The 27,490-nt window shown below is 31.9% G+C and overlaps 3 protein-coding genes and 1 long non-coding RNA gene across 8 annotated transcripts; 2 read left to right on the top strand and 2 right to left on the bottom strand.

The window, feature by feature from the left end:
- Window positions 1–431: 431 nt before the first annotated feature.
- On the top strand, window positions 432–7,332 carry LOC117603098 (mitochondrial glutamate carrier 1). 3 transcript variants are annotated; one of them, XM_076691172.1, is made up of 9 exons: window positions 766–920; window positions 2,240–2,390; window positions 2,852–2,915; window positions 2,985–3,119; window positions 3,200–3,349; window positions 3,636–3,772; window positions 3,855–4,040; window positions 4,117–4,267; window positions 4,357–7,332. In XM_076691172.1, the coding sequence occupies exons 3-9, from the start codon at window positions 2,878–2,880 to the stop codon at window positions 4,493–4,495; spliced, it is 936 nt and encodes a 311-aa protein (XP_076547287.1). In that variant the 5' UTR covers window positions 766–920; window positions 2,240–2,390; window positions 2,852–2,877; the 3' UTR covers window positions 4,496–7,332. The 3 variants fall into 3 exon arrangements, with proteins under 3 accessions (XP_034177773.1, XP_076547286.1, XP_076547287.1); XM_034321882.2 differs by lacking the exons at window positions 766–920; window positions 2,240–2,390 and adding an exon at window positions 432–658; XM_076691171.1 differs by lacking the exon at window positions 2,240–2,390 and having other exon boundaries at window positions 762–920.
- On the bottom strand, window positions 1,834–19,006 carry pyd (zonula occludens-like protein polychaetoid). 3 transcript variants are annotated; one of them, XM_034321877.2, is made up of 18 exons: window positions 18,867–19,006; window positions 18,481–18,678; window positions 12,833–13,002; window positions 12,511–12,713; window positions 12,010–12,441; window positions 11,875–11,935; window positions 11,644–11,794; window positions 11,428–11,579; window positions 11,057–11,351; window positions 10,664–10,835; window positions 10,372–10,597; window positions 10,135–10,309; window positions 8,408–8,617; window positions 7,964–8,323; window positions 7,653–7,888; window positions 6,864–7,053; window positions 6,353–6,765; window positions 1,834–2,022 (listed from the first exon to the last, which is right to left on the bottom strand). In XM_034321877.2, exons 2-18 carry the CDS (start codon window positions 18,631–18,633, stop codon window positions 2,001–2,003), a joined length of 3,621 nt encoding a protein of 1,206 aa, XP_034177768.1. In that variant the 5' UTR covers window positions 18,634–18,678; window positions 18,867–19,006; the 3' UTR covers window positions 1,834–2,000. The 3 variants fall into 3 exon arrangements, with proteins under 3 accessions (XP_034177768.1, XP_034177772.1, XP_034177769.1); XM_034321878.2 differs by lacking the exon at window positions 1,834–2,022 and adding an exon at window positions 6,020–6,290; XM_034321881.2 differs by lacking the exons at window positions 18,481–18,678; window positions 18,867–19,006 and adding an exon at window positions 13,436–13,570 and having other exon boundaries at window positions 1,836–2,022.
- Window positions 12,589–22,699, top strand: LOC117603100 (uncharacterized). The gene is made up of 8 exons (XR_004581140.2): window positions 12,589–12,730; window positions 12,849–15,167; window positions 15,281–15,914; window positions 15,997–16,113; window positions 16,189–16,371; window positions 16,565–16,684; window positions 17,838–17,946; window positions 18,780–22,699. It is a non-coding gene; the product is annotated as an uncharacterized LOC117603100 (long non-coding RNA).
- Syngr (synaptogyrin) lies at window positions 22,012–27,473 on the bottom strand. Its single transcript, XM_034321883.2, has 9 exons — window positions 27,316–27,473; window positions 26,624–26,751; window positions 26,446–26,536; window positions 26,116–26,347; window positions 25,410–25,523; window positions 23,699–23,925; window positions 23,434–23,581; window positions 23,075–23,312; window positions 22,012–22,917 (listed from the first exon to the last, which is right to left on the bottom strand). Exons 1-8 carry the CDS (start codon window positions 27,369–27,371, stop codon window positions 23,103–23,105), a joined length of 1,206 nt encoding a protein of 401 aa, XP_034177774.2. The 5' UTR covers window positions 27,372–27,473; the 3' UTR covers window positions 22,012–22,917; window positions 23,075–23,102.
- Window positions 27,474–27,490: the final 17 nt, after the last annotated feature.

Here is a 27,490-nt window from a genome sequence, read left to right as displayed (position 1 = left end):
ATAAAAAATTTTGAAATCATCTATACATATTATGTATATTTTGGAAATAATTGTAATATTTTTTAAATACACTTTTTCCACCTCTCATTTTATATCATCTGTACTGTTTATTATCATTATTTAATTCTACTTTTATCTATTTGTAAATATTATTGAGAAAATATGTATACAAATTTAAAATATTCATATGTATATTTTTTAAATTACTTCATATTTTCAAAATTAGAGTAGTAATTTGAATTTAGAAGAATAGTCAACTTATGAACGCATCTTGTACTGTGACTAGATCTTTATCGTAACAAATATGTATGTTACCAATGTATGTACTTTAATTAATATCATTTAAACAAAAAAAAGAGGATATCATCCTTTAGAGGTTTCTCTGTTTGTCTGGTGGTTGCTCTTTCCCCCCTAAAGACCATGCGATTGGCGCGGAGCTTGTGACGTAAGTCAGCAACGGTTCCACCCGTGGACCGTATCGAGTCCCCTTTTATCTTTGAAGATCCCCGGTGAATACGAAATTTGCAGAGTGTCATATCAGCTGTAGTGGTCGTTTAAAGATCGAGTTTCTCGCGTCATTTTTATCTTGGCCTTTTGATGATAAGAATTGTATTTTATCAACGAGATATCGTAAGCGACCATTCTCCACTTTTAGTCGGTGAGTATGTCTTCTGCTTAATTTCCGGTCGGCTGTCATTCCATTATTTTGTTCTAATTGTATTAGAAACAATTCATTGTTTGCCAACAATTCTATTCTTATCGAAAGTCATCTGACGTCTGTAATTTTTACTTCAAGTAATGTCAAATAGTAATTAAGTAACTTTATGTGATAAACTTTTATGTCTAAATTAATGACTTCTCTAATGATTTCTGTAATTGAGAAGATATATTCTATGGGTCATCATTGGTTAAAAGTACTTGTAAGTTTAAAATTTTCCATAAGTTCAAACCTAACCTTTCTAGCATGCCGCATTATATGGATGATATAATTTGCCTAACCTACTTTATTAGATACTTGATATTCGCGTATTTAATACTTTCCATGTATCTATTATTATTTATTTTCAATTATTTTTTTAGTTACTTGTTTTTATATATATTTAATTATTCAAATTATCGACTTGTATAATCGAAGTATTTATTTATAAATTATTTTAAATTTTCAGTTATGAATTTATCATTATTTCAATGTTAATTTTTATCTTTATTTGTGATATTATGTCAAAGTATTGTGTTAACATTAATGAAATTGTATAAATTGTTTTATGATATAGTATTTTATATGTATATTTATTTAAATATTTCTCATAAATTTTCCATAAACTTATAATAAATTGCACAGATTAGTGCATTATACAATCTTGTTATAAGCTCTAAGTACTTATATAATATTTTTGCAATTTCTTTGCATTTCAACGCTTAAAAATCACGACAGTTTAAGATGTTATCAAAACTGAATATTACTGGAATTTGTTTTGGAAAGTCAGAATAGAATTAAAAACTCTTTCAATGGAATTTTCCAAGTCGGAAGCGTTTAACTAGTAAATATCGATCGACGCTTAAGTATGTATATACATATGTCGAAAGTCTTCGGATCGAAACATATCGAAAGTCGTATTAGGAACAATTTAAAATGACAACTGCTTCAGGATTTGCCACCATTAATTGTTCTCAATTAAAATCATATTAGGCAAATTTACTATGTCTTCAAATTTGTATTACAATTCATTTATTATTCTTTTTTAATTAGAGCGCTAATTGAATATCAAATAGCCATATGTCCTTACATACATTATGATAATAATCGATAGTGTTATTGAATTTACATTTAAATTGTCGTCTCGTCGATTAATATATAAATTATATATTTTTTTTTTTATCGTCAGTATATTGAGTAGCCAAGTATGTACTTTGAATGTGGAACATTCATTGTCAGCCAAAATAATGCTCTCAAGGTTTACTGGAAGCTCAAGAAATCAATGATGTGTCCAGGTCGTTTCTCAATAGAAAGTGTTAAGGTGGCTGGAATAAAAAATATTATATACTTCTGTACATATATATAATATATTTACATAATTATAAACACATTGTTATCATTAATTTTTCATAACAATATATACATTCCGACGATAAATATTTTTTATATGCATGTCTGTATTTTTAATTGGCGATAAATTCAGATCAGCGAATGATAATTTTTAATCTTAATTTTTAATAATTATTCTATTGCTTAAAATAGAAAACAACGTCAGTCTTGAAATGATCAAAACACGTGTCTGAGAATAGAATTGGTGGCATTGAGTCCCTTAGAATCTCCAATGAAATCTTTCTAAGAATAACAATATAATATCTATCATTTTTATATTAACAATTGTAATATTGAAATACAGGTAATTATATAGAATAGGGCACTATAAGAGCACTATAGTCTTAAAATTTGTGAATCTACGTTATTGTTACTTAGTTTGCAAAATTTTAATAAAATGCAAAAATTTCCGAGCGTGAAGCTTAGAGTAAATAGCGCCGTCCCTGACGTATGTTATTAAGGTCAATGTCCTATTAATTTTATGCACATAAATGTTTAACATCAAAAGCGTTAATTAAGTGTATACATTTACTAAGCAATGAATGACTCTACCCATTTGTTAAGTAAATGAATTCACAAGCAATGAAATTGAAACTGTTAGTAATAGAGTTATACCTTGTTATATCTGATGTAGTAAATGTATGTACAACAGAAATGCATCAATTCAAACGAATGTTGCACGTTTCATCTTGGTTTAACAACATAAAATGATTAATAAGTTTGTATTAAGGAAATATATTAGTACAAACGTAATTTTTCTAACAGGGAGGAAATTCTAAATTCGAGTTTCAATGGAAAAAGATAACGAGAAAAAAGTTGAACAATTTAAGTAAGTTATTTTAAATGGAATAAGCTTTAATAAAGACTTGCTAATGTTTTTATTATTTATTCATTTTAGACTTCTACCAAAAATCATCAATGGCGGTATCGCGGGTATTATTGGGGTCTCCGTGGTATTCCCATTGGACCTGGTTAAAACACGATTACAAAATCAGATTGTTGGTCCAAATGGCGAAAGGATGTACAAATCAATGTAAGTAATTCTATCCGAAATTCATATTATAAAAATATTTAAAAAAAGAATTAATTGAATTTGAATTTTTCATATTTCAGGTTCGACTGTTTTAGAAAGACTTACAAAGCCGAGGGTTACTTCGGCATGTACAAAGGGTCCGGTGTAAATATTCTGTTAATCACACCAGAGAAAGCAATTAAACTCACTGCCAACGACACTTTCCGTCATTATTTATCTCCTGGACCGGGGTACATTAGTTTTTTATTACACTTATTTAAGAAAGGTAATGGTAGTGATAACGATAACAATGTTGATTCTGATACCACTACCGTTATCTGTACTGATATTAATACTAACATCAATATAAATAGTAGTCAGTTGCGGCTCGTAACTGAAACGCAGCCTCGCGATTACAAATTCTTATAAACCACCACTGATACTAGCTCAATGTGAAGGTCGTCGATATCGAACGTTGGGAACTTGACTTATTTATGTTATTTGTGATGATAGCAAAAGTTTTCATTTTCTCTACAGACAGAAACTGCCGTTAGAACGCGAAATGCTTGCCGGTGGCCTAGCAGGTGCTTGTCAAATTATAGTCACAACCCCTATGGAGCTACTTAAAATCCAAATGCAGGATGCTGGACGAATAGCAATGGCAGCGAAAGAAGGTACCTAAATTTCATGAAATTTGTATAGAAAAATAAGGAGAGCAATTAAAAATAAAATAAACAATAAATTGTACTATTACAGGAGGGCAAAGTGTGCCAAAGGTGTCAGCCATTTCCCTAACAAGGGATCTCCTTCGAAAGAAGGGTGTTGTGGGACTTTATCAAGGCACTAGCGCAACAGCCCTTAGAGACGTTACATTTTCTGTTATTTACTTTCCATTATTCGCTAGATTGAATGATATTGGACCAAAAAGAAAAGATGGCTCTTGTAAGTTTTCCTGTATTACTTGAAAACAATTTGGCTCAGATTTTTATTAACTTGATTTTTTTAAAATTATTTATAGCTGTGTTTTGGTGGTCATTTTTGTCTGGTTGTGCTGCTGGTTCTACAGCTGCGTTATCGGTCAATCCATTTGATGTAGTGAAAACTAGATTGCAAGTAATCAAAAAGGCACCTGGTGACCCCACGTACAATGGTGTATTGGATTGCATAGGGTAAGTTTAATCGTATCGCAAGAATACACTACTATACTTGAATTATCACAATTAATTATTTGAAAAAAAAAATAATTATGATCTTGCAGTCAAACGTTGAAAAACGAGGGTGTGACGGCGTTTTTCAAAGGTGGCGCATGTAGGATGATTGTGATAGCGCCCTTATTTGGGATTGCACAAACCGTATACTACCTCGGCGTCGCAGAGTGGCTTTTGAGACTTAAATGAATGCTCCCCCTCTACTCTTCTCTGCCGTCTGAATACTCTGGGATTACAGTGACAATAACTGGCGTATTATAGATGTATTTTCGCTTAATATTGTTCGTTAGTTTCAGAATGAGTGACTCCTCTTCTGAATTGTTTTGGAATCTTGATTATTGGATGCACGAAGATACACTGCTTCGTTAGACAGATGAGTTCCTACTTTTATCAGGTATTTATTACAAAAAGTATATCTTTTCCTTGCTCATTTTTTCTTTTATAGGGTAATATAATTACTTATAACAAAGTATTTAAATTTTACTAAACAATAGGAATTGTGGAGGATTTGAGTTGAATTATTTTAAATTTTAAGTTAGTTAAATTATTTTACTTTTATAAGTATTTAAATTGTGTCTCTTCTAATAATCAAGGTTCTATTATGCCATGCCGGGATTAATTCAACGTTAATAATAGTGACGTTGATTCCGACCTAGTATTATAGTTGAATGAGAATGAAATCCATTATTTACGACGAAGGTCGCTTATTTTCATTATTAACGAACTAGTCATCGTAGATTTTGTTGTTTCAATTTAATTATCTTCTAAAACCAGTGTTTCCAAAATCTTATTTAATTCTTGTTGTTATTTTAATTTTACTAATTTAGGAATTTAGAAATTTAAAGGAATTTTAACTTATTGAAATTCCAAATTTCTTATGTATTAGTTGAAAGAATCATTGATGTATATTTATTTTAATGAAAGATGTAAATGTATATGAATGCTAAAAAATGCAAGGTATGTTACATATCTAAATATACTATTTGTAAATAACCATTTACAAATAAGAAAAGGTGGATTAAAAATTGTTAATGTTATTTTAAATTTAAATTTTTATAAATATATTTAAAAGTGTTATGGAAACACTGGTAATATATCATGATAAAAGGAGCCTATATTTACGAACTTTTAGTTTCATATTCTAGCTAATTTAGTCATCAAGAATTGTTACAATTATAAGAATGAAATGATACGACAGAATAACTCTTAATTGATGTGATCAATAATAAATTCATTCCATATTAATTTTAAATTTTGTATCTTTATTAGTTTTATTAATTACAGAAATATTATAAAGATATCGAAATTAGTACAAAAATTCTTTTTGATACTTTTATATATTGTTTTTTAATTATTAAGATGTTTTAAAGATATCAGAGCAATTAAGAGTTAAACTGTTTCCCTTTCTTTATTCTTCCTGGGCAATTTTGCGGGGAAATTCTAGATAACTTTCTTCGAAGGAAGTTCATGTCAATTCTGGGAACGGTTGATTAAAAATATAATAAAAATCTTAATGTACATTGACATTGTACAAAAGTGAAGTTAATCAATTTTTTTGGACAACGAATTATTAAATTTTATTCGTTCAAAAAAGAAAGAAATAATTCTTTTAAAGTTTTATGAATTTGCAATATTAGTAATTGTATAGATTTAGCGTTGAATTTATTTTAACTAATATATCCTGCAATTATATTAAAGAAAGGAGAAAAATGATTTGCTTTGTTAAAGTATTCATTTATTTAACAGGTATTTCTGCAAAACTTTTTTTATTAAAATCGTATATACAAAATCAGAGTGGAAAAACGAAACAAATTTAATATTATGGTTCTTAATTAGCTCTTTTTGAAATTTCACATTCTTTAACGCTAATCCTTGCATTTAGATTTCTACAGTGTCAACTGTCCATTTGAAGTTAATAAAAATCAAAATCTTCCATTGATTTTTTTTCCCCCATTATTAAATTACAGATCCTTGCGCACGTTAACTGTACAGGAGGACATTTTCCATTAATAGTCAATATTTAATTAATGTAACAATTATAGTTACCTTGCGCTGTAATGATGTACAGGTTTTCGATAAAGTTCAAAGGCACTTCCTCTTTGTTCCCTGCTTCCAGCAAGATCTAGCCCGCTCGGTTCTCTGTTATGCCCTGGACTAGTTGGGAAACTTTGCGTTGGTCCGTTGTGTCCATTGTTTACAACATATCCATTGTGATTCACGTTATTTCTATTATGAGAGAGACCCAGGCTCAATTGGCTGGCACTATTACTGTGACTGTGAGTTGACATTGGCGGGCTACAATGCGCATGTGTGTGGCTCAGGCTATGATTGTGAGCTGGTGTTGAGAGATGGCTTAAATTGTGATGAGAATTTCCAAGATTTGAATCATGTCTATTCGGTGGTGGAATATTGTAATAATACTGTCCGCTGTTGCGTTGCACGTTGTTAGTGCCTTCTGCCTAAAAGAAAATTGACAAAACTCTTGTTTTCATATATCACACCTTTTACCCTGCAGTTTCTCCTTTCAGTTTCTTTCAAATAATTTTTAGTTACTTACATGAGAAGTAGCAATAGAATAACTCTTCGAATGCTGGTGAGTATTATTCCCCTCGTTTCCATTATTCTCTGACTGTGCCAGGTTTGCTTGAGGTGGCCTGTAGTTTTTTGGTTTTGGAGGTGGTATGGGTTTGTATGAACCTCCAGGTTTATTTTGTGGTAGTGTGATGGATTTGTAATCGGTCGTGCGGCTACAATATATAAAGCAAAATATTCTAGCTTACAGGAAACATGAGGGATAGTATAAATCATATTAAAAAAGAGATATAAGCTGCCTGCAAAATAATATTTAATGATACAAGTAAATAACAGAAATTGTTAGTATAGTACACAGAGAATACTACAAAATAAATATTCTTATAGCAAATATTACTACATGCAAGAAAAATTAAAGAGACTATGAAAAGGCCACGTGTGCACTTATGCTATTGACTTAGAGTAAAATAAAAATTAAAAAAAAAAAAAAAAAATACAATGCAACAAAAAAATTCAAACTAATGTATCACGACTGGAAATATAAATTCTACAAGTTCTCCTCAGTGGTCGAGGTTTTCGTGTCATCAGTCTAAAATAAAAAGGACAAAGAGAAAGAATGGAAGATAGATAAAAAAGTGTATACATTTCTGTAATATATTAGTTGTTTTGAAAATCCATGAAAATATTTTTTTCCAAGTATAAAAATAAACTGTTATAAAAGTTTTACAATAGATCTTTTTAACCAAATGCACTATATTTGTGTTACTGAAAGCTAGTTTCCCATCACCTCAAAAATACTATAGCAAATACATACCTGTATTTGGCATAATCGGTACGTGGTTGGGTCTCGTGGCTAGGAATCGGTTGTGCTGTTGATCTGGTGAATCTGTAAGGATCATGCGACCTCGGTGGTGCACCACTGCTTTTTAAATCGTCCGGTACATTAGGACCTAATCTTCCAGTAGATGTACTTAAACTTGGTGCTCCATAACTAGCATTTCCATTTGTATTATTATAGGAATCATATGAAGACATGCTATCATAGCTTCCCTATACAAATACATATAAAAAAATCAATAACATTTGTGTAATAATTAATATAAAATGATTTTAAGTAATTCATACCGCTTTTGGCTGAGCTCTTTCAAGCGATGACGTGGCATTAGCTTTATGAGGTGTTGCATTTATGTAATTTGCTACATCCAAAACGGAATCGGTTTTATTGAGCAATCTTTCTTGAGCAGATCTTCCAATAGTATTTCTCTGTTGTTGTTGTTGTTGCTGTTGTTGATTGCTTGGCTTTGCATTACGGTCCACTCTTGGAGGTAAATCGGGAGGACTATGATGAGAGGATCTGGGTTCAAAGGAGCCACCTAGATATTCTGGTGATCCTGACTGATTGCTAACTTGTCCTGACAAGGAGAATCCGTATTTTCCATCTCCCATTCCTCCTTGTGATCTTCTTTTTGGTTGCTCAAATGATTGCTGGAAAAATAAATATTTGTGTTATGTTGGTAAATCATAGTTACATCAACGAGTATTTGATTAATTGAATTAAATTAGGTTTACCTGATAAGTTGTTGAATACGGTGGTGGTGCAGCAATGTCATCTTGCGTTGCAATACTTGGGTCAGAGCTGCTTTTCAATCTAGAGGGTGCACCCAGAGCACCCGGTAAAGCTGGTGCCGGACTGAGTTCCAAGTCACTCTCCGGAGAGGAAGCATAGGAGAGGCGAGATGTCATCGGGAATAGGAAGTCATCCGAGAGTGCTTCTTCCGGCTATCATCGCAGGACACAGAGGACGACACATTACAGCGGTTTATGCTCTATTTAACCCTTTCAGAATTTCCCTCTTAATACCACAGTGTAAAAATGTTTTATAAAGAATTTAAATTTTGTAGAACATTTGCAAATACTTTATACATAAATAATGTTCATCTGAAAGGGTTAAAATTCAAACAAAGAACAAATACTTGCCATTTGGTTAAGCTTAATTCTTAAAATCAGTTAAGGTATTTTCAAGATTACAGGATCTGATTTATGAAATGTTTCTAATCTTCCCAATTGAAAATATTTGATTTATCGTTGAATTTATTGGGAAAATTAAAAAATTCTTGACGATTACTCAGCTTAGGAGAACCCAGGTGTAACAGCAAAGACATACAATACCACCAAACATTCCGTTAGTTTTGCAAATAAAAATGAAGGATGAATGATGAACAGCATTTCTATGAAATTAATTTGATTGAAAGATCTCGTCAAATTTAGTGTATTATTTATTCAATAACATACAGATTCTCCACTCTGTTTTTGTAAAAATTTCTTATTAAAAGAAATTTGTTGTGAAATTTTTAGAAGGATAATACATTAAGTTCTGTCAACAGATGAAGTGAGAAATTAGAATCTTATTAATCATATTGCAATCGTTTATTCCTCGTGATTTCCCCATTGAATCTATCACTAAAAAAAAAGAAGTTTATTTTAAAGTCGTCTCTTTTATACATGTAAAAAATTATAAAATTTTCTTCTTGGCCATACTGACTAGTATTTAAATACTTATAGGGTATTAAACATATTATGAGATTATTTGCCTTACAATGTACAATAATATATAACAAAGCTATGGAATAATGTAGCCATGCAAATTAAATTAAACAATAATATATAAGGTGTCTCGAATATCTCAAGCATTTTCTTTCAACTTAAAATGTTAAAAACAGTAAATTAAAATTGATTGATTGATATTTACGTTAACTAGAATTATCAGAAAACTTGTATAATAAGAACTGAAAAAAAAAAGAATCTTTCATATTATAAATTGTTACAAAAATGCTTTGGAAAACTAGCGATAAATCTACTAACTTGAAACATGATAATCAAGACACCTAATTAGGAAAAGCAGGATTTATATGTAGCCGAAAAATTGCTCACGGACAACGTCAGAAGTTAAAGACGGATAAGAAGGTAATGAAAACAATTTGTCCGTGTGATATGTATCATTTTCGTTCACGTCATGGTACACGATTTCTTTTGAAATCGGCGGGGGTAGAGGAAGGGGAGGTAAATCACGAGGTTCACCGGACGAATGACATGGCTCCCACATCATTTGTCGACCATATGGCTATAATAAATTATTATAAAATAATTCTATCAACTTTCCAGAAGCAGAACTTCCATTATTTTTCTGATATTTCATCCCCAATGTTTAATTTGAAGAAAAGAAGAATGAATTTATTGAAAATCGTACTGTGCAGAGTTAGCATTAAAAATATTATTACAGGGTTAAAAAATATTACCTTAGTTTGACTCATCCAAAGTAATCCCTGTTGTTGTCTATCGATCAATTCTCTCAATTTCCTATACCAAGCTTCCGGTGTGGTTAAGGTAATCACTGCGCTGAAGATATGGCCCCAAATTTTATCTAACTTCTGACATTGTTCCAGGAGCTTTTTACTGCTTTTATGCGCCGATCTGGACAAAAATTCAGATTCTTTTTATTCACAGAATTGAAAATATATATTAAAATTACTTACTTAGGAATTCCGGCACGCATCTCCTTAATAATTTGTTTAGTTTCAGCTTTCAGAAAAATAACTATAGGGTAGAATTGCGCGTAGTTCAATCTATCCACAGCATTTGGAGTAATATCTAATAAGGCATGCTTCCCTCTATCCATCACTTCTCTAATAGCACTCAGTCGAATGATCCCTGATGACTTCGTGTTCTTCCCAACGTTATCATCCAACTGGTTTTCCATTTCTGCAAGAAGATAAATATTTTTTTAAGTTTAACAATTTAATATCTGCTAAAGGTTTATGTACTCACGCGGCGATGTGAATTTATCAGGAAAGTCTTTTAAGAGTTTTTCTCTAGCCAGGTCTGCAACAGGACCAAATAATACAACGGGTCTGACAAAACCAGGATGTCTTAGAATGACTCTTTCATAGGCTGGAAATTTGCTAACGCTGTCAGAAAACACTACGTCATCCCAGTGGTCCTGGAAGACAATATAAAATAATTTTAATGGTTATCGAAATCAAGAATCAGAGCTGTCCCTAGAGATAGTGAAGCCAAGGGGCAAATATTTAATTAGAAATGACTGTCAATACCTAATTCGATTAACTTTTATCAAACGCTTTATCAAGTGTCCCGTTTGCCTAGTGCTAGGGACGAACCTGTTAAGACTCATTGTTTTATATGATAATTGGTGAAACCTACTCTTCCAAGAGATTTCGAACGCCTATGACTGCTTCTTCTTCTCCTAAAGAAGCTACCCCTGCTTTCACTGGCACTCATTTCCTTCTTTGTAGCATTGAATTGTGCAGTTGCTAGTTCTTCGGCTCGGGCTTTATTCGGTATTATTCCTTTCTGTACTTCCTGATTGTTCCTACCAATACGGAACACTTGCCACGAACCGACCACACCATTGTGTAAAGTATCCACTACATGAAATACATCTCCGCTGCGAAAACTCATTTCACCTTTTTGTGGTTGTTCATAATGAAAGTGAGTTCTGTAACATCGAATGAACATAAGAGGATGCCTTTTAAGTAATTACATACACTTTATGTTATTTAGAAGATGCTTACTTTACATGAAAAGAATCACCCTTTCCAGATGCTACTACTTGATCATATTCTTGTCGTCGATGTTGAACTATTAAGTCAATTTGTTCTTGAAGACTGAGTAAGAAAAGAACGGCTTCTTCTCTTGTTACTCCTTTCATATCCATATCATTTATCTGAAATTGTTAATAGATGCGTTTAATTTTAAGTTCTCATTTATTGTTCTTGAAAGAGGATTACCTTTAAAATTTTATCTCCAGGTTGTAAGCCTTGTAGAGAAGCTGGACTTCCTGCTTGAACCGCTGTCACAAAAACACCAGTCTCATTTCCACCACTTAGGCGAACGCCTACTGATCCTTCTTTTTGGAAGGTAATGAACCGAGGATCTGGCCTGAGAATATTAAGAATTATCATCAATTCTTAAAACAGAAGTTATTAATTAACATTTTTATATTAAAAAATATAACTTACATTGGAAGTTTATTCCTAGATAAATCATCATCATAGAGCTGTCTCCTTGTGCTATAATAATCTGAAACAGGTGTATAAATTTTTCCTTCAATACTATATTAATTTCCAAACGATAGTTTGTTTATAAAATCATACCCTCTGGTCTAGGTGGTGGTGGTCTAGGAGGATCCACAGTTGGAGTAGCAGGAAGATCCAATTGACTAAGAGAAACGTCCATTAATGGTCCCCTGGCTCGACCCCTAGGAACAAGATTACTCTTGTCCTCTATGGGCTGTCTCGTTGGAGGTGGAACATACAAGTTTTGACTACTGTAACTAGTTGTCCCAGAAAGATATTCCCCAGTTTCGCTCTTCGCTTGCTGTTGAACATGACAGCAGGAATTGTCCCTGGTTACCACTATCGACAGTCTATCTTTACACTGATCCATTAATTTCTTTGCTTCTTTCAGGCTCATGTTGTCAGTGGCTACGCTGCCTATTCGAGTTAAAACATCTCCTGGTTTCACTCCTGTATTCTCTCGAGTTACCTCTTTCACGTAGAGACGGCAACCAAGGACAATTCCAAAGTCTAGAATAAGAAAAGAGAGATTAATGAAATGCTTATCGAAATTGAATCTGGTTAAAGTATGCTGCTTACCATCTTTCTTATTGTTTCTTGTAAGCGTCAGTCTATGACTCTGGAGTGTAGAGTTCCCCAGAGTATTGGAAGAATTCGAAGATGCTCTGCGTTTAACTACTAGTAGCACCGTTGATCCTGAATCTCTCAGGACTCGAATCGCTGCTCCATAATCAGCACCCTCAAGTGATATCCCATTTGCAGATATTATACGATCATTCACCCTGTAATTAAAATAAAGGTAAAACCACCTTTAATAAATATCTAATTTTGGATCATCTTCCGATTCAGAAAATCATTTAGTCAGTTTTCTGCAGATAATTATCCATATAAATCTTCTTACTGTAATTTTCCTTCAGCTGGACCAGCCTTTAGGACATCAGAAATTGCAATGGCAGGATCACCGTTTGTAAAATGAGGATTATCCCGGCCACCGGAAACAGCTATTCCAAATCCATAACCAGGAACACGGGTGACAGTTACATGATGGACTTCCCATCCTCTATCTCCGTTCTGAAAAATTTTTAAATAGATTATTAATGGAAAAAATTGTATCGAACATTAGAATACTTTGTTACTTGTCAAGTTTCAATGAACCCATTCCTTTTCCAATAGATAAGAATGCAAGAAAACACGTGAAACAGTAATTGGATGAAAATTCTAAGGGTTCTTTAACAGGATTCTTCTTCTACTTAACACATACTTAGCTCTACCCTAATTGTGGACCACATTTTATTGCAAGTTGAATGTTTAATGATAATTATTATTTTAAACAATTATTTTCCAAATCAAATTTACAAAATACCAAAATTTTTAAGAATCCTGATCCATCTCAAAAAAAAAATCTTAATTACGCTCTTGTACATAATATGTCGGTATTTATCATTTTAAGATAACAGTAATCAGTGAGTTCATTTATTTCTGCTAAATTGTACTTAATTCGCACCTGTATATCAATTCCGGCGGAAGTATTGTGAATAATACCGTGAGTCGTCGAAGAAGAATTCGGGGAATTTCCCGAATTCCCGACACTCACATTATTATCGTTTCTCTCCATTTTGGAAAACTTCGTTTCGAAAATCCGACGTTTTCCTTTCTAACACTTCTTAGGAAGCATTTTTATTACATCTACATTCTTTTCCTTTTTTTGTATATTTTCTGCATTATATTTGCATTTTTTTGTTGAACCTATTTTCAGTTACATAGCTAATTAATTTATCAAAATTAATTTTGATTTTTTTTTTTAAATTGTTAATATTTACAAAATGCTCCTTTTTGTAAAATTTTGTTACAATAATTTCTCATCTTTTTCGTAAGCGTTTTTGCTATACGATTATTGTCTACTATTTTTAATTAGAATTCTTTATCGCAATCTCTGTTAGAAAAATAAAAATGGTAAACGTTCTAGCGGAGTTTTCCGGCGCATAGGCGTCATAAGCATCGATGTAGGAGCTAGCAATCCCACGTGCATCCCAGATACATCCAACGTTTATATTTTTTTTTCAATCCTACGATAGTTTGTACTCTAATGGTAAGCTACACCATGATATTTTATTCCAGAAGATCGCACGACCTCATTTTTACACGAAAGAGTTTTCCCAATCACATTGCGTTCCACACTGATGAGCTGCGTTCAACATGCGGACAATTCAATGCAACGCGCAGTTATGGAATTCCATTTTCCTTTCGAGTGCTTTAGACCTTCACTTTCTTCATCGTTCTAATTCCATATTTTACGCACCGAGTTTCTTCATTGATCTTGAAACGTTTCGTCTAATTAATTTTGATTTCCTGGTAATAATCTCCTTTCTCTTTCCTTCGTTCATAAACTTCAATTCTTTTTATTACTATGTTTATAGTTATTGCTTGTGCGTATTTGAAGAAAATATTATCTCTTTATATTTCCACCTAAGTCATTCATTTTTCAAGGAAAAGAGCTTTTTATCGTACGTTTTGTTATGAACAAGAAATTTGTTTAAAAATTTCCTGGTTGTCCTTCAGAATTACTCCGAACTATTCATTTAGCTTTTTTGCACTTTGCTGACTGCATCAATTCTGTCTTTCATCGGTGTCCCATTATCTTCTACCAAATAAAACTGTAAATTTATAAAATGACACGTAAAATAAAAGAATTCACGCGTCCATAAATTATTTCGAATTTACGCGCGTTTACAAAGGACAAAAGAATTTGAAAAAGACAAGTTCGAGGAAGTATTTTAATTTTTTATTTATATCAACTCTCGTGTTTCAGAAATATCAATTTGGCTAAATAACAGAGAAAAATATTTATTAACTTCTTATCCTTCTTTCCAGTTTAAATTTTAAAAGTTACTTCAACAATTCAAGGCTACAATTTTAAGGTTACTTCGAATGCCACTTGTTGCTCGGAAAAGCAAACAATTAGGTCGGAAGTTTCCATGCCTGAAGAGTTTCACCGCTTTTATCATTGGAACTTCCATTTTCCGAGGGGGAAAATCATTGTGTACACTTGTGCATTCTCAACAAGTGGGAAAAATGTGGGGAGAAAAGAGGGATCTGGCTACACACGAAAAATCACTATCATGTTGTCAGCAGAGAACGAATTCCAATCATCCGAGTCACCCTCGACCAATGGAAAGAAGGACTATGAGAATTTTGAAAAAAGCAAAGAAGCATTGTAACTTCCGCATCCTTCAGAGGTAATTCATTTCACAGTGTTTCTATATTTTACAAAAATTAATTTTAATATCAACTAAAATATCTAAATCTAGAAATGGCATAGCAAACGGTAACTTTACATTTAATCTTCTAGTATCAGAAAATCAAAGAAGAAAGATTATCCACAAAGAAAATGGCATTAATCTTGTATGTCTTCCTCGAACAAAAATAGAAAATTACAACAATGTCTAAGAAATTCCTCACGATTATGGTCGAATGAATTTTCATCGATGCCCGTAAATCTCACAGTGTTTACAGTAGGAAATCCATAATCCACGTATCGGCATTCCAAACAGCACTGGCACTTTTTAACATCCACCAATATTCCATGTATAATCCCGCACCGAAAAACTTTATTATCTTCGCATACGTTCATTCACATAGTTGAAGAAATCACGAGGAAATGCATAAAGGAGAGGAAGAAAAGGGAGACTATACGCATGCGGAAAATTAGGAGAAATTCTTATTCTGATGATTCGAGCGTGGCTTGGCTACAGCAGGCGGCAGGTCGACGCAAATCGGATGAGAAACGGGCTTGGCGGCTATGGGGAAGAGTACAGAGCCTGCTCGAGTGAACGCGTCGTGAAGAAGTTGAAAGTGGAGGGGAGTCAGGACCTGCGCCAGGGGACCGGGGTACGGTGCTGAGGCGTACAACATGCGCGTGCCTGCACACCGGTTTTCGGCTTCCCTAGTGATGGGCCCGATCTCTCGGGACGAAGGCTGCTGTGGTATGTATTCAGTGCTTATTTCATAGATTTAATAGTTAATAATTTATAAGAGAGCACCTTACTTAACTTCGTGGCCTTACAGAGTGTCATTCTTCATAAGAATAACGGTATGCTTCATTAGCGCCTAATCACCCCTTAGGGACGAGGAACTAACTTCAGAGTCAAATGAGCTTTACTACTTTTCCATAGTAGAATTTAGGTACTTTGATTTATTTTAAGATTGTGAAAATTTATTTTAGTTTCATTGTTAATGTAAATGTGTTTATTGTGAAAGTCGATAGTGAATTAGTATATCCATGGGATGAACCATTGGTCTTTTTTTGTATGGAACACCCGTTACATGGAACTCGCATCTGGATCCAACGCACGTGCGCGTAAATCACGATGAATGCACTTATTATCAGTGGTCCACTACGAAATGCTAAAAGTAGCGAAACTGGCGTATAGAGAATAAATAGTACGTCCAGTAATACCTGATTCCAATCAATTTTCTTTTGTATACTTGTCTGTGTATTTATTTATTACCTTGATGTATAAAATTGTAAATGTAATGCTAGATTAAGTTTTAACTTTGTGTTTTTAATTATATTAGAAAATTAATCAATTGTGATGTTAGGAAGAGGTGTAGTGTCAATTTTTCATTTTGATAGGTACCTATTTTGTATTGTATTCAATGCTGTGTGCTACCTGTGAATCTGAGGGTAAATTAGAATAGGGAACACAAACGACTGATACCTGAGCCAAAGCGACACATTCCAGCTGCTTGTAAGGTGTGTCATATTCCAGTTAAATTGATGCTTTTCTTTGTGTAGGTTTTTAGCGATGGCTTTAAGTTACGAGCCGAGTTAATACAGTATTTTTATAACGGAATTGTAATTCTAAATGAATATGTATTAAATAATTAGATAGAATGTTTTTCAGATTTTAACTAAATTGTTAAGTATACAACTATTTTGAAGAATATTACATTGCATTACTATTCGAAGCATATATAGTTCTATATCTCCATCAAATATTATAATAGGTTTGAATTTTACAAATTTTAATTACTATACAGTTATTAATTGCAGTAAAATTATCAATTATGGGTGGTCACTTGAACTAAACCCTTTTGAATATCACGCTGATGCTAAAAATTTGAACAACGCCATCTAGTAGTTGGTGTCGGCGTTTGCTCTTTTAGTATTAGGTTAGCAGAAATGCGAAGAAGTGGCACAGAGGTAGTATACGTATGATAAGGACAGACACCCACCCACTTTAAAATGGCGTCACTTAAACGAAATTCTTACAAATAACAGAATATAATTAATTACTCATTTTCTACGAACAATTTGTACATTTTTAGAGTTGATTATTAAAACAGGAGATCTTGAAAATTTTCTCATGTAGCTTTCGCACTCCTTCTTTATGTAATTAATGAATTATTCATGTGTTTAGTGATGCTGCGATAGTAATTGACACAGGGTGCCACTTTTCGACAGTTTATTTATTTCTCGTAGTTAATTCATGAATCTTTATGATTGAAGAATATAGACTGATTCAGTAGCTATATTCTCGTATAACTTTCGTTAATATTTTCCCCAAGAATAAGTGCGAAAGTTATACGTGAAAGTTATGCAGTCGCCTACTTTAATCATCCACTCTAAAAGTGCACAAATTGTTCGTGGAAAATAAGGAATTAATTATATTTTGTTATCGGTGGTGATTTAGTTCAGAAGACGCCATTTTGTATGCTACCTCTATTCCACTTCCTTGCATTCCTACTAGCCTGATACCAAAGAGCAAATGCCGATACTATCCGTTAGATGGCGTTGTTCAGATTTTTAGCCAACCGCGAAATTTGTATAGTGTTTTAAAAGTAACCTGAAACTATTGTTCAACGTGTAACAAATCAGATTTTCTAACATTGCTTTTTCCTTCCAGCTTCGACCATTTGTGCCTGAATTCTTTGAAATAACACAAGACGGAAATAAAATAATTCCAGAGAAGATGATGGAAATTTGCAAAAAAAGATTTTTTTAATGGAAAAAAGGTACAGAAGGTGAATTATAGTATGTTGTTTAAATATAAAACATAATGGTGTTTTATATTGATGCAAGAAACATATCTACCATAGGTTTAAGATTATAATAAAATGGGTCCAGATTACTTATTAAACAACTAATTACTTAAATGTCTAATATAAATAATTAAATTTAGTCTTGGTTTAATAATTGTATACCGCAGTTCACCAGAGTCCATAACTGCGAAAAGATCAGTTTTCGTTCTTCGCGCTTCTCCAGTGCGCATCTTCGCCCTGATTGGCGATACTCCCAAACAAAGTGGAGAGCGATTAGCAGAGAGCTCGCTGCGTTCCCCCACCATCTTCCAACCTGCGCGTCGCAGTTATGGACTCTGGTGAACTGCGGTATATGTACTTATAAAATAACGTGTACTCCTGAAAAACTGATTTGTAATTGGTGGTGTACTATTACAAGGTTTATACACAGATTATGCATTGCAAAGTAGCTCATATGAAAAATGACTAATTATAAATTGTCTGTCCCTGCACAAATATATTACTCACCCTGTATTTTCTTTTATGACTTCTAGGTTGACTTCCAGGCAGGAGAAAATTGTCTTGAGGCACATACTGTTTTCTTCTGGATGAACTCTTCTTTAAATCATTCCTCTTTTTCTTCCTTTTCCCATGAGGAAGTAGTTTATCAAATATCTTCATTTTTCTATTATCAACTGCCTTTGGTAGTTAACTGTTGGTAGTTAACTATATAGAAATATAAATATTGATATCAGCTTTGTAATTTTAAAACATTTACAACAAGAAAAAACATCTCTATTTAACTATATTTTGTCCACTGTTCACAGTTAAGAAATCATCACTAAGAAAGCAGATTGTATTGGTATCACAAAGGAAGAAGTCTATCATCAGAAAATAATCTTAGGACAACTTACTTGGGACAATTTTAAGTGGAAGAGTATCGAGCACAAGACACACTGAACGCTAATACGGAAAAGAGTGATGAGAAATGAAGAGATACCGATTTGAAATGTGGGCGGCTTCGTAACACGGCTTATCATAGCGGGTGTTGCTGATACTGGATGAGCCGATGGAATCTCTGTAATTCTACGTTGCCTTTGGACGAACGATCGATCTGTCGACGAAATGAAGCCCCAGAATCACATACTGGCTTCATATTCTTCGAATTACGTATACGAACGTTTCTTCACCTTCCACGTTTCAATTTTACTGTATATCAAATATGAAAAGAATTCTTCAACTAGTCTTAAAGGGTTGAAAGTAATGTAGAATTTTTTTAAAAATTCTGAAGGCTCTATAACTATTCAAATTGATGTAACTAGGCAGATTGGTCTTCTATAAGTAATAAGTTTTCTTGTTATTAATAGAAAGATTGTAGTCAAATGAAATTGTGTCTATGTTGCAAGCTAGTAGCTTTAGAATTAAGAAAATAAAATATTAAATTGTGGAAATTCAGTTTTTGTACATGAAAACTTAAGGTTTATTGCTTATTAGGCACTCAAAATTTATTAAACAAACAAATAATATTTGTCAATGATACAAATTCTAATAATACAATTCAATGAATGTAAAAAATATACAGTAATAACATGCAAAACAAATCTCCTCAAATCTGGGGACCGCTATCTGATAATTATGAAAAACAACGAGAAGTAAGAAATATTTTTAAGTTATAACAATTTTAATTAAACCAAATAACTTAAACGATTTATATCTTTGTCTTCTCGTTGATCATCACAATATTTGTTAAATTATAGGATAGGGGTAAAATGATATTTAAGCTTCGTTCAGGAATTATCTTATTTTTTGCCTTAAGCGTAAACGCAGTTTCATTTTGGTTCAAGAACGTGGCGATTTAACCCACAGTCAAAGAGTAAGCCTCTTTGCCACAGTTACAGAGCGAATGAATCGAAGCTATTATATTATTAATTTTTGACTATCATTCGATCGTTCGACTCGAATAGAAATAATTACTTACATACATCTTCATCTAGTTAATTACATGATTATACTTCTGTCTAAACACTCAGATCTTTACTGCTTCAAATACAAATACAACTACGATATATACCAGATGTCTCAGAAGCTTCTTTTTATAATTATAATTAAAAAAAGTAAGAATTCAGATTAATGGTACATCGAATAAAAATAAGGGAAAAAAGTACAATGAACTTTGTTTTGTTATAATAAGACACCTGGTATAATCACAACGATACAACAACTATTTAATTATCAATATCATTTTTAATAAATATGTACTTTTTTCTCGCAGCAAGAACAGTGTTCACGTTGTGAAGTAGTAAATAATTGTCTTTAGAAAAAGTAAAGTATAGGTAAAAATTTAGTATCAAGATATTTTTTGGAAGAGATTGTCCAAAACAATAACAACACTATATCATATATTTCATGATACAATATTCGAATAAAAATAAGATTTCTAAGAAAATCATGAAATAGAAAAATAAGTACAACATTTCTGTCATAGTGTTGTCATTATGGACATTATGAATCACCAATTATTAAAGAAAATATTAACAACGTTCTGGAAGAAAGTATCATAGAAACAAATGTTTTATTTGTTGCTTCAAGTCTCTAATTAAATTGGCCACCACAACGAGGCAGTATACTTAGCTCGAGACAAAGAATATTCATGCAATTAATCGCAAAATTTGTCTTCAACATCGCTCCAATATTATTCAATTGGTCGTGAATATTTCAAATACAAAAACTCAATAGTTTAAGTACAATAAAAAGGGATTGTACAAATTATTTATCACCATCTATTGTTATATTAATTAAGAAGTACACATTCGGTATGGAATTATCTGTATAACTAAATGGTATTCAATACTGGAGCAATACAAAATTAATATTGTAAAAGAAGAACAGAATTAAACTTCATAAATACTCGTTCAACCATATTATCAAGTATACTGAGAAACTGGGTGAAAAAGAATATGGTACAATACTTTATATTCTTATATACATATATGAAATAATATTTAGAAAGGAAAGGATATAAAACAAAGTTTTAAATATACTATTTACCGAGTGTATCTTCTTTGATTCGTCCCTTGTAATATTTAATTAAATTTACCAATTGTACATTCATAAAATTGCTTGAACCATTGCTTTCCCAATTTCTCAATTATATCCTTATTCATACTTGTATAATGAAATCGCTTACAACGTAATTTAACATTAATGAAATTTAACAGATCAACTTTGACTTTTAATATGTTTTTTTTTTCTTTTGAGATCGCACAGAATTATCACCGATTAAAATATGACTGCGATGTACCGGTGTCACTTTATTAGGTGTATGAATTAATTCAGTGCTTTCTATTTATTACGATTTCAAATCCAAAAATTATCCGTCGGTGAAACAAGACTATAATATAATTTTGTAGAAATAAATCATCGATATCTCTTTTTTTTGAAGCACCAAATTAATTTGTATACCTAATATTGAAAAGCATATTTGCAATTCATTGATATGCTAATGCGTTGACTATCACTATTAAAATAAATGTGTAATCTCCTCATATAAATTAGGAATTTATAATGTTAACTTTTAGAATATTTTTTTGTAATAATACTAACACTTTTTTTACTTTTTTAGGTTGCTAATGGACTAAACCAAAATGAAAGTATACCGATCTTCCCCACAGTAGTCAACGTGTTAACCGGTAACAATAATATTGCAAATAAAATAGCCTCTATACAATAAGTTGAAATGGAGACAATGATGAAATGGAATAGATCGTCAACAGAATCTTAAATATTCGATAGATCTTGTTATAATGGTAGTACAGTCGCCTTTGCGATTCTCTATGAACACGTTTATATCAACACGGTAAAATATATGTGCATGTAACTACTTAAGAATTATTACAGAGCCGCTATCTTTTTATCTTGTTTACAATTACATATAGGTATATATGTAATATGTATACATATATACGTGTAAATACACACAGTGTTCTGAAAACGGCGATACAAATGAAAAATATAGAATTCCTCGCTCGGTACTGAACAAACTACAGAAAAGAGTAATCGTTTCTCACGTTCAGTTATCTCGCTAATGATTGCAGCTGTGCGTTCATGAATTAACCCGTTAAATAGGTAAATATTCTGGTAAATAATCTTTTTTTTCTTGGGGCTTTTCTTGGGTTTGAAAAGTGGCGTGGAAATATGATAACAATTACTTCAATAATTAGAGTTAATGTAACTTTTTACAAATAAATTTTCAATTAAAAGAATTAATAATAATTTGTCTTTCCAAGTTAACGGGTTAAACATTAATGTATGATGAGATGACGAAGCTGCGTTTGCATTTAATTAAGATTATAACTTATTTGAGAAAACTGAAACGTTACTCCATTTTTCTAGGTTTCTTTCTGGCGCAAAATCTTACATTTCTCGCTTGTACAGCACTATTTTCGGCACACCTGAATATATATATATATATATTTATATTTCATATATTATTTTGTAGAGTGCCCATTAATCTGTCTACCGCTTTCTTACACTCCTTCTTGATTTTATATGTGTATTCAAGGGTGGGTAACCCACTTTTTTTTCTTTTTTTCTTCATAGCTTACGCCACTTGACATTAGGCGTAAGACTTACAAGTGGTCAACAATAAGAAGCACAGTTTTAACAAGTAACGTTTTGTTGTTTCTTTTTTTTTTTGCTTGTACACATTCATTCAGTATTTCTCTTCTCTTTCACACATGTACACGCACGCTCAGGCACACATACATATATACGTGAACATTCTCCCTTTCTCTCCCTTCTTATCTTCTGCTAGCCTGCTTCTTTGTTTCCCTCGTTTGCCCGTTTTCTTGTCCCCTCTTCAATCACTAGTTGTCGTACTATGAAAATTTACTTTATCGACATTATTCAATGTCTCTTCACAGAGCTTCTATCTTCTTTTTTTCTATTTATTTTCTTGCGTTGTGTCTGAAAGCAAGCGTAAGAATAATGAGAAATAATATAAAATTAAGAATAAGACATCTACTTTAGAATACATTAGGAAATAGTATTTAACTACGCTCGTAGTATCTCTTTTATCCAAATGTAATTTAATGTATAATGTTTAGGTCAAATATTATTTTACCGAGAGCGTTAAATTAGGTGTGAAAGGGTTAGTAAGTCGGGGCTCGGAAATCAGGCATTCGCTGTTGCTGTTGCTGTTGTTGTTGCTGTCCAAATGGTGGCTCTTGATAGCCTGTATCAGTCGCGTCAGGGTAACTTGTATATCCTGTTCCACCAACTGGATCAGCTTCGTAACTGGGTGCAAAAGCAGCATCGGTTCCTTGCTTGAATCTTTGGAAGGCGAACCAGGCACAGCCAGCCTATTATAAAATTGTATCTTATATTTCACATAATTTAACTTCCATTTCCTTCTCTTCCAATGCTACTCTTTCAGCTAAGATGGTAAAGATCCTCGGAAAGATTTATGAAATAAAAATGTACCCAGGTGAAAATGGAGAAGAAGGAGAAAGCGATGGCGCTTTGGACATTGTTCACGCCATAATTGTCCTCCGGTGTTTTCGAGTTATTCCAAGCATTGGTTAAATAACAGAATCCGACGAAATAGAGGAATGCCCAGAAGCCTGAAAAGCTAAACATGAAAATTCAATATTTCATTACTACGGCCCTCCGCAACAAAGGTATTAATCACAATTTCATCCAAGGAATCTCCTTATTACATTATTTTTGTATTAAAAATAGAAGGTACCCTAAATCAAGAAGAACAAAGTGTTTCCTGGTCTTAACGGAGGACATCTGCTCGAAGAGGTATTCCCCAGCAAGGAATCCGATACTTGCAAGGAAGGCGAGAACTCCAATTCCTATTCCATAATTGCAAGCATTGTGATCCTCGTTGTAGAGGCACACCTCTTTTTCGTCTGGTCCTGTCTTGTACCCCTTGTTGCTTATGCATCCGAACACAATTATTGCGAACAGCTACAAAATTAAACAATTTTTATTTAATAATAGTATTAAACATCTTTAAAAGAAAATTCTAATTTAAAATTGACTCATTAATTAAAATAATTCCAAGACCTGAATGCCAGAAAAATCAATGATCATAAATAAGTGGTACATTATAACACTATACTCCTTTTGTCTACCTAGTATACAAAATTATCAGAATATTGAATTTTAATCTTAATCTTAATAATGATTTACGATAAAGTTATTTAAAAAGATGATTCATTTGCTGGATTGTTCTTATTGATCTGAAAATTCATATTTAGAATATTATTTCAAAGAATTTTCTTCTACCTTATTAAATATTTCTTTTTTACCTTGAGCGTTAATATTAAAACGTGGAAAGCATCTTTAAAAAAGATCAGAAATTCATTATATAAATGACATTAGATAAAGTGAAGTAGATAAATGAGTTCCACATGTAAAATCTGAATCCGTGTTAATGAAAGTATAAAATGACGATTAGTTTCCCGTAAAATTCTTCGTTTCTGGGGCAATTAAAATTTCCGGTGCTTAAATTAAGTCCCTCGAAGCAATTCTTGATAGATCTGCTTATTCTCTACGTATCTATTTAGGTAAAATCGAATTCTCTACATTAGGCTTGGTCCAGTTTCGCCGTGACATGGAAATGGGTTAGACGAAGGTCGCGGTTTGTTCTGGGAAGCAAGAAAACAATAAAAGTAAGGAGGTAACAAAATGAGATAATTAAAAAAAATACAGTTTTACAATTACTAGATTAATTAAAAGCAATAACAAATCATTCAAAATTCAAAAGAAAGAAGATTCCCAAGATTTATTATAATTTTTAGAACTATACAAAATTCCTTAATTCCTTTTGACTTAGATTTTAAATCATCTATTACCCGATCTTACGAATACATTTTTGAAACTCGCAAATATTGTAAAATAAATATTCCAAAGTAGCTGACATATTAACATGCACTTTCAGTTAATTATAATAATTATGTGATCGTTAAATACTCTGGTCACGATCAAATTACTAATACTTCTTTTATAAACGATTTCTTATATTTCGAACCTTAATGAAAATTATGCATAATTTTTCAAAATTCAAATATTGCTTCAAAATCAATTTCAGTGTCTTCCGCAACTCGTCCTCTCCAATTCGAGTTTTATAATCTAAAATGCAATAAAAGTTTGACCGACGACAATCAGAAGGTCCGCCAAAAAGAACCCACGAAATTGATGATTTAGGTTCATTTGAATGTTGAGATGAATCATGTTCGAAAAATCAATAGAAAATTTTACGGGATCCGGCATTATGGGATAAATTACAGGAATTCGCGAAAAATCAATAGAACCCCATCGTGTCGGGTTGGTGGGGGTGGTTCACCCTTTAAAATCAATGCTTGTCAGGCAAAATCGACGTATCCTTTAATTTCTGAAAACGACATTATGAAATGAATGAACAGAGGACTTGAAATGATATAACTTACCAGGCATACTACTCTTAAGATGACTTGAGGCCTTTGGACGAAGGCAATGGGATCGAAAGGGGCTCCAGCCTTTCCTCCACCGTACGCTCCACCGTCCATCTTATTGCGACTGAGCTGAAATTTGAAAGCTCGAAGCTGATGGAAGCGCGCACGCGCTACGAGATACTTTTTTCACTCCCACTACCTCCCTTTTTGGGGTGGATCCTTCCTCGAGGGCGCTTAGGGTAGATATACTGACGTAGATTTGATCAAATCGGGGATTCCTCACCACTTCTATATTATTTATTTATTAAAAATTATCTGTTGCAACTTAACATTACTTGTAATAAAACTATTCTTATCAAAATTAATGATTACTATATACTTTTATTATATTCTTTTTTGTATGCAAATCATTTATACAATATGAATAAAAGAAAAAGAAAAAAACTTACAATATAATGGAAATACATAGAAAATGATGTATTACTTGTTTAATGTTTGTATTCTGCTTACATCAAAGTAGTCAAGTCAAATAGATCTTCATCAATACAAGTGTTACCAGTCCCAATCCACTAATCAAAACACAAATACGCCGAGTATTATCGCGTTTTGATTTTACATCTGATTGCTAAAAATAATACAAATTTTAAAGTAAAATTGATTAAATTATCATGTATTTGGCAATTTGGCAAATGAGTGGCTCAATTAAGTTATCGAAACATACCCTTAGAATTAATTCCTGAAGTTGAGAAAGATTTTTTTGCGCTTCTTTCACTTCTGCTAATGTTGCACTAACAGATACAGGCAATACTTCAGAAGCACTCAAACATTTATCAGGATCAATAAAAATGTTAATTCTTTCTTTTGTGAGTCTTAATCTACAATATGCTACAAATGCCTGTATCAGAGACAATTGCTGTTCTCCGTGATTAATTATTTCAAGAAAATGTTGGAGCCTAAAACATATTTTAATTTTATTTCTTGAAATAATAAACTGTTGTATACAATGTAAAAATTGAATATGCAAATGAAACAATTTACTATATATTTGTACCTGTCTTGAACATTTGTCTGTGTAATTCTAAACTTTCTTTTTTTGACATTTAAAGTATTTTTCAGTTCTTCAGCCTTTTGAGGATCAACACCTGCATTGAAATACTTCGGATTAGACATATTATCTATCCTTTTAATAAAGCGTACGAAGGATAAAAATTTAATAATTTAGAGTGTACCTAATATTATTAGTTCTTCTGTACTAAGCTCATGTAGTACATCAGTTGATATATTTCTTTTCTTAAATTCTGGTATTAATTCACGTATACCCAGACCACGTAACAAGGTGGCTGTTTGTTTAGTGAAACTAAAGGAATCATAACACTCCATTATCTCAAGTAATATTAGAATAAAAAATTTTAATTTCTAATTTATGTTAATTGAAATTTGATAATTAGATCATGATATGTTATTTTAATATTTTATAACAATTCCTTTGTTTCTTGTTATAGAATAAATGATACTCTGAAATCTACAAAAAATTTATATTATTTATTGTTAGAAAAATGCATTATTGACTGTTAGTCTTGTTATAGCTATAAGATACATAAGTTAAAATTTGCATTTAAAGGTATAATAATAAAATTAGTATCTCATGTAATGATTGGTTAAATGTTTCATTATAAAATCATAAAACAATAATGATCTTACATTTATTAAGTAAATTATATTTGCATATATTTAGATTGATGAAAAATGTATACTTTTTTTGACTTAAAAATAAAATAATAAACTTTATAATCTATGAAATTTTCAATATAAGTATAAAAATAGTATCAAACATTTATAATTCTATTCATAATGAATCATTTAACACAAATTATTGATTTAATAGAAATATCAATATATGTAATATATACAAAATTTATACCATAAAAATGAAGAGTATTTTGAGGTTGGGTAATTAGTATAATATAAACAATACATATACAATATATCAGTATACAAATCTGTTAAGCATTCAAGTCAGTGAAAATAATAACAATTAATAGTAATACTCTGATAACTAAAGGAGAAGTATATTGTTGAAAAAAGTGATAACCAGA

This window comes from Osmia lignaria, chromosome 12 (genome assembly GCF_051020975.1).
Source record: "Osmia lignaria lignaria isolate PbOS001 chromosome 12, iyOsmLign1, whole genome shotgun sequence".
In the NCBI taxonomy this organism is placed as follows: Eukaryota; Metazoa; Arthropoda; class Insecta; order Hymenoptera; family Megachilidae; genus Osmia; species Osmia lignaria.
This window is presented reverse-complemented; position numbering and strand designations above follow the sequence as displayed.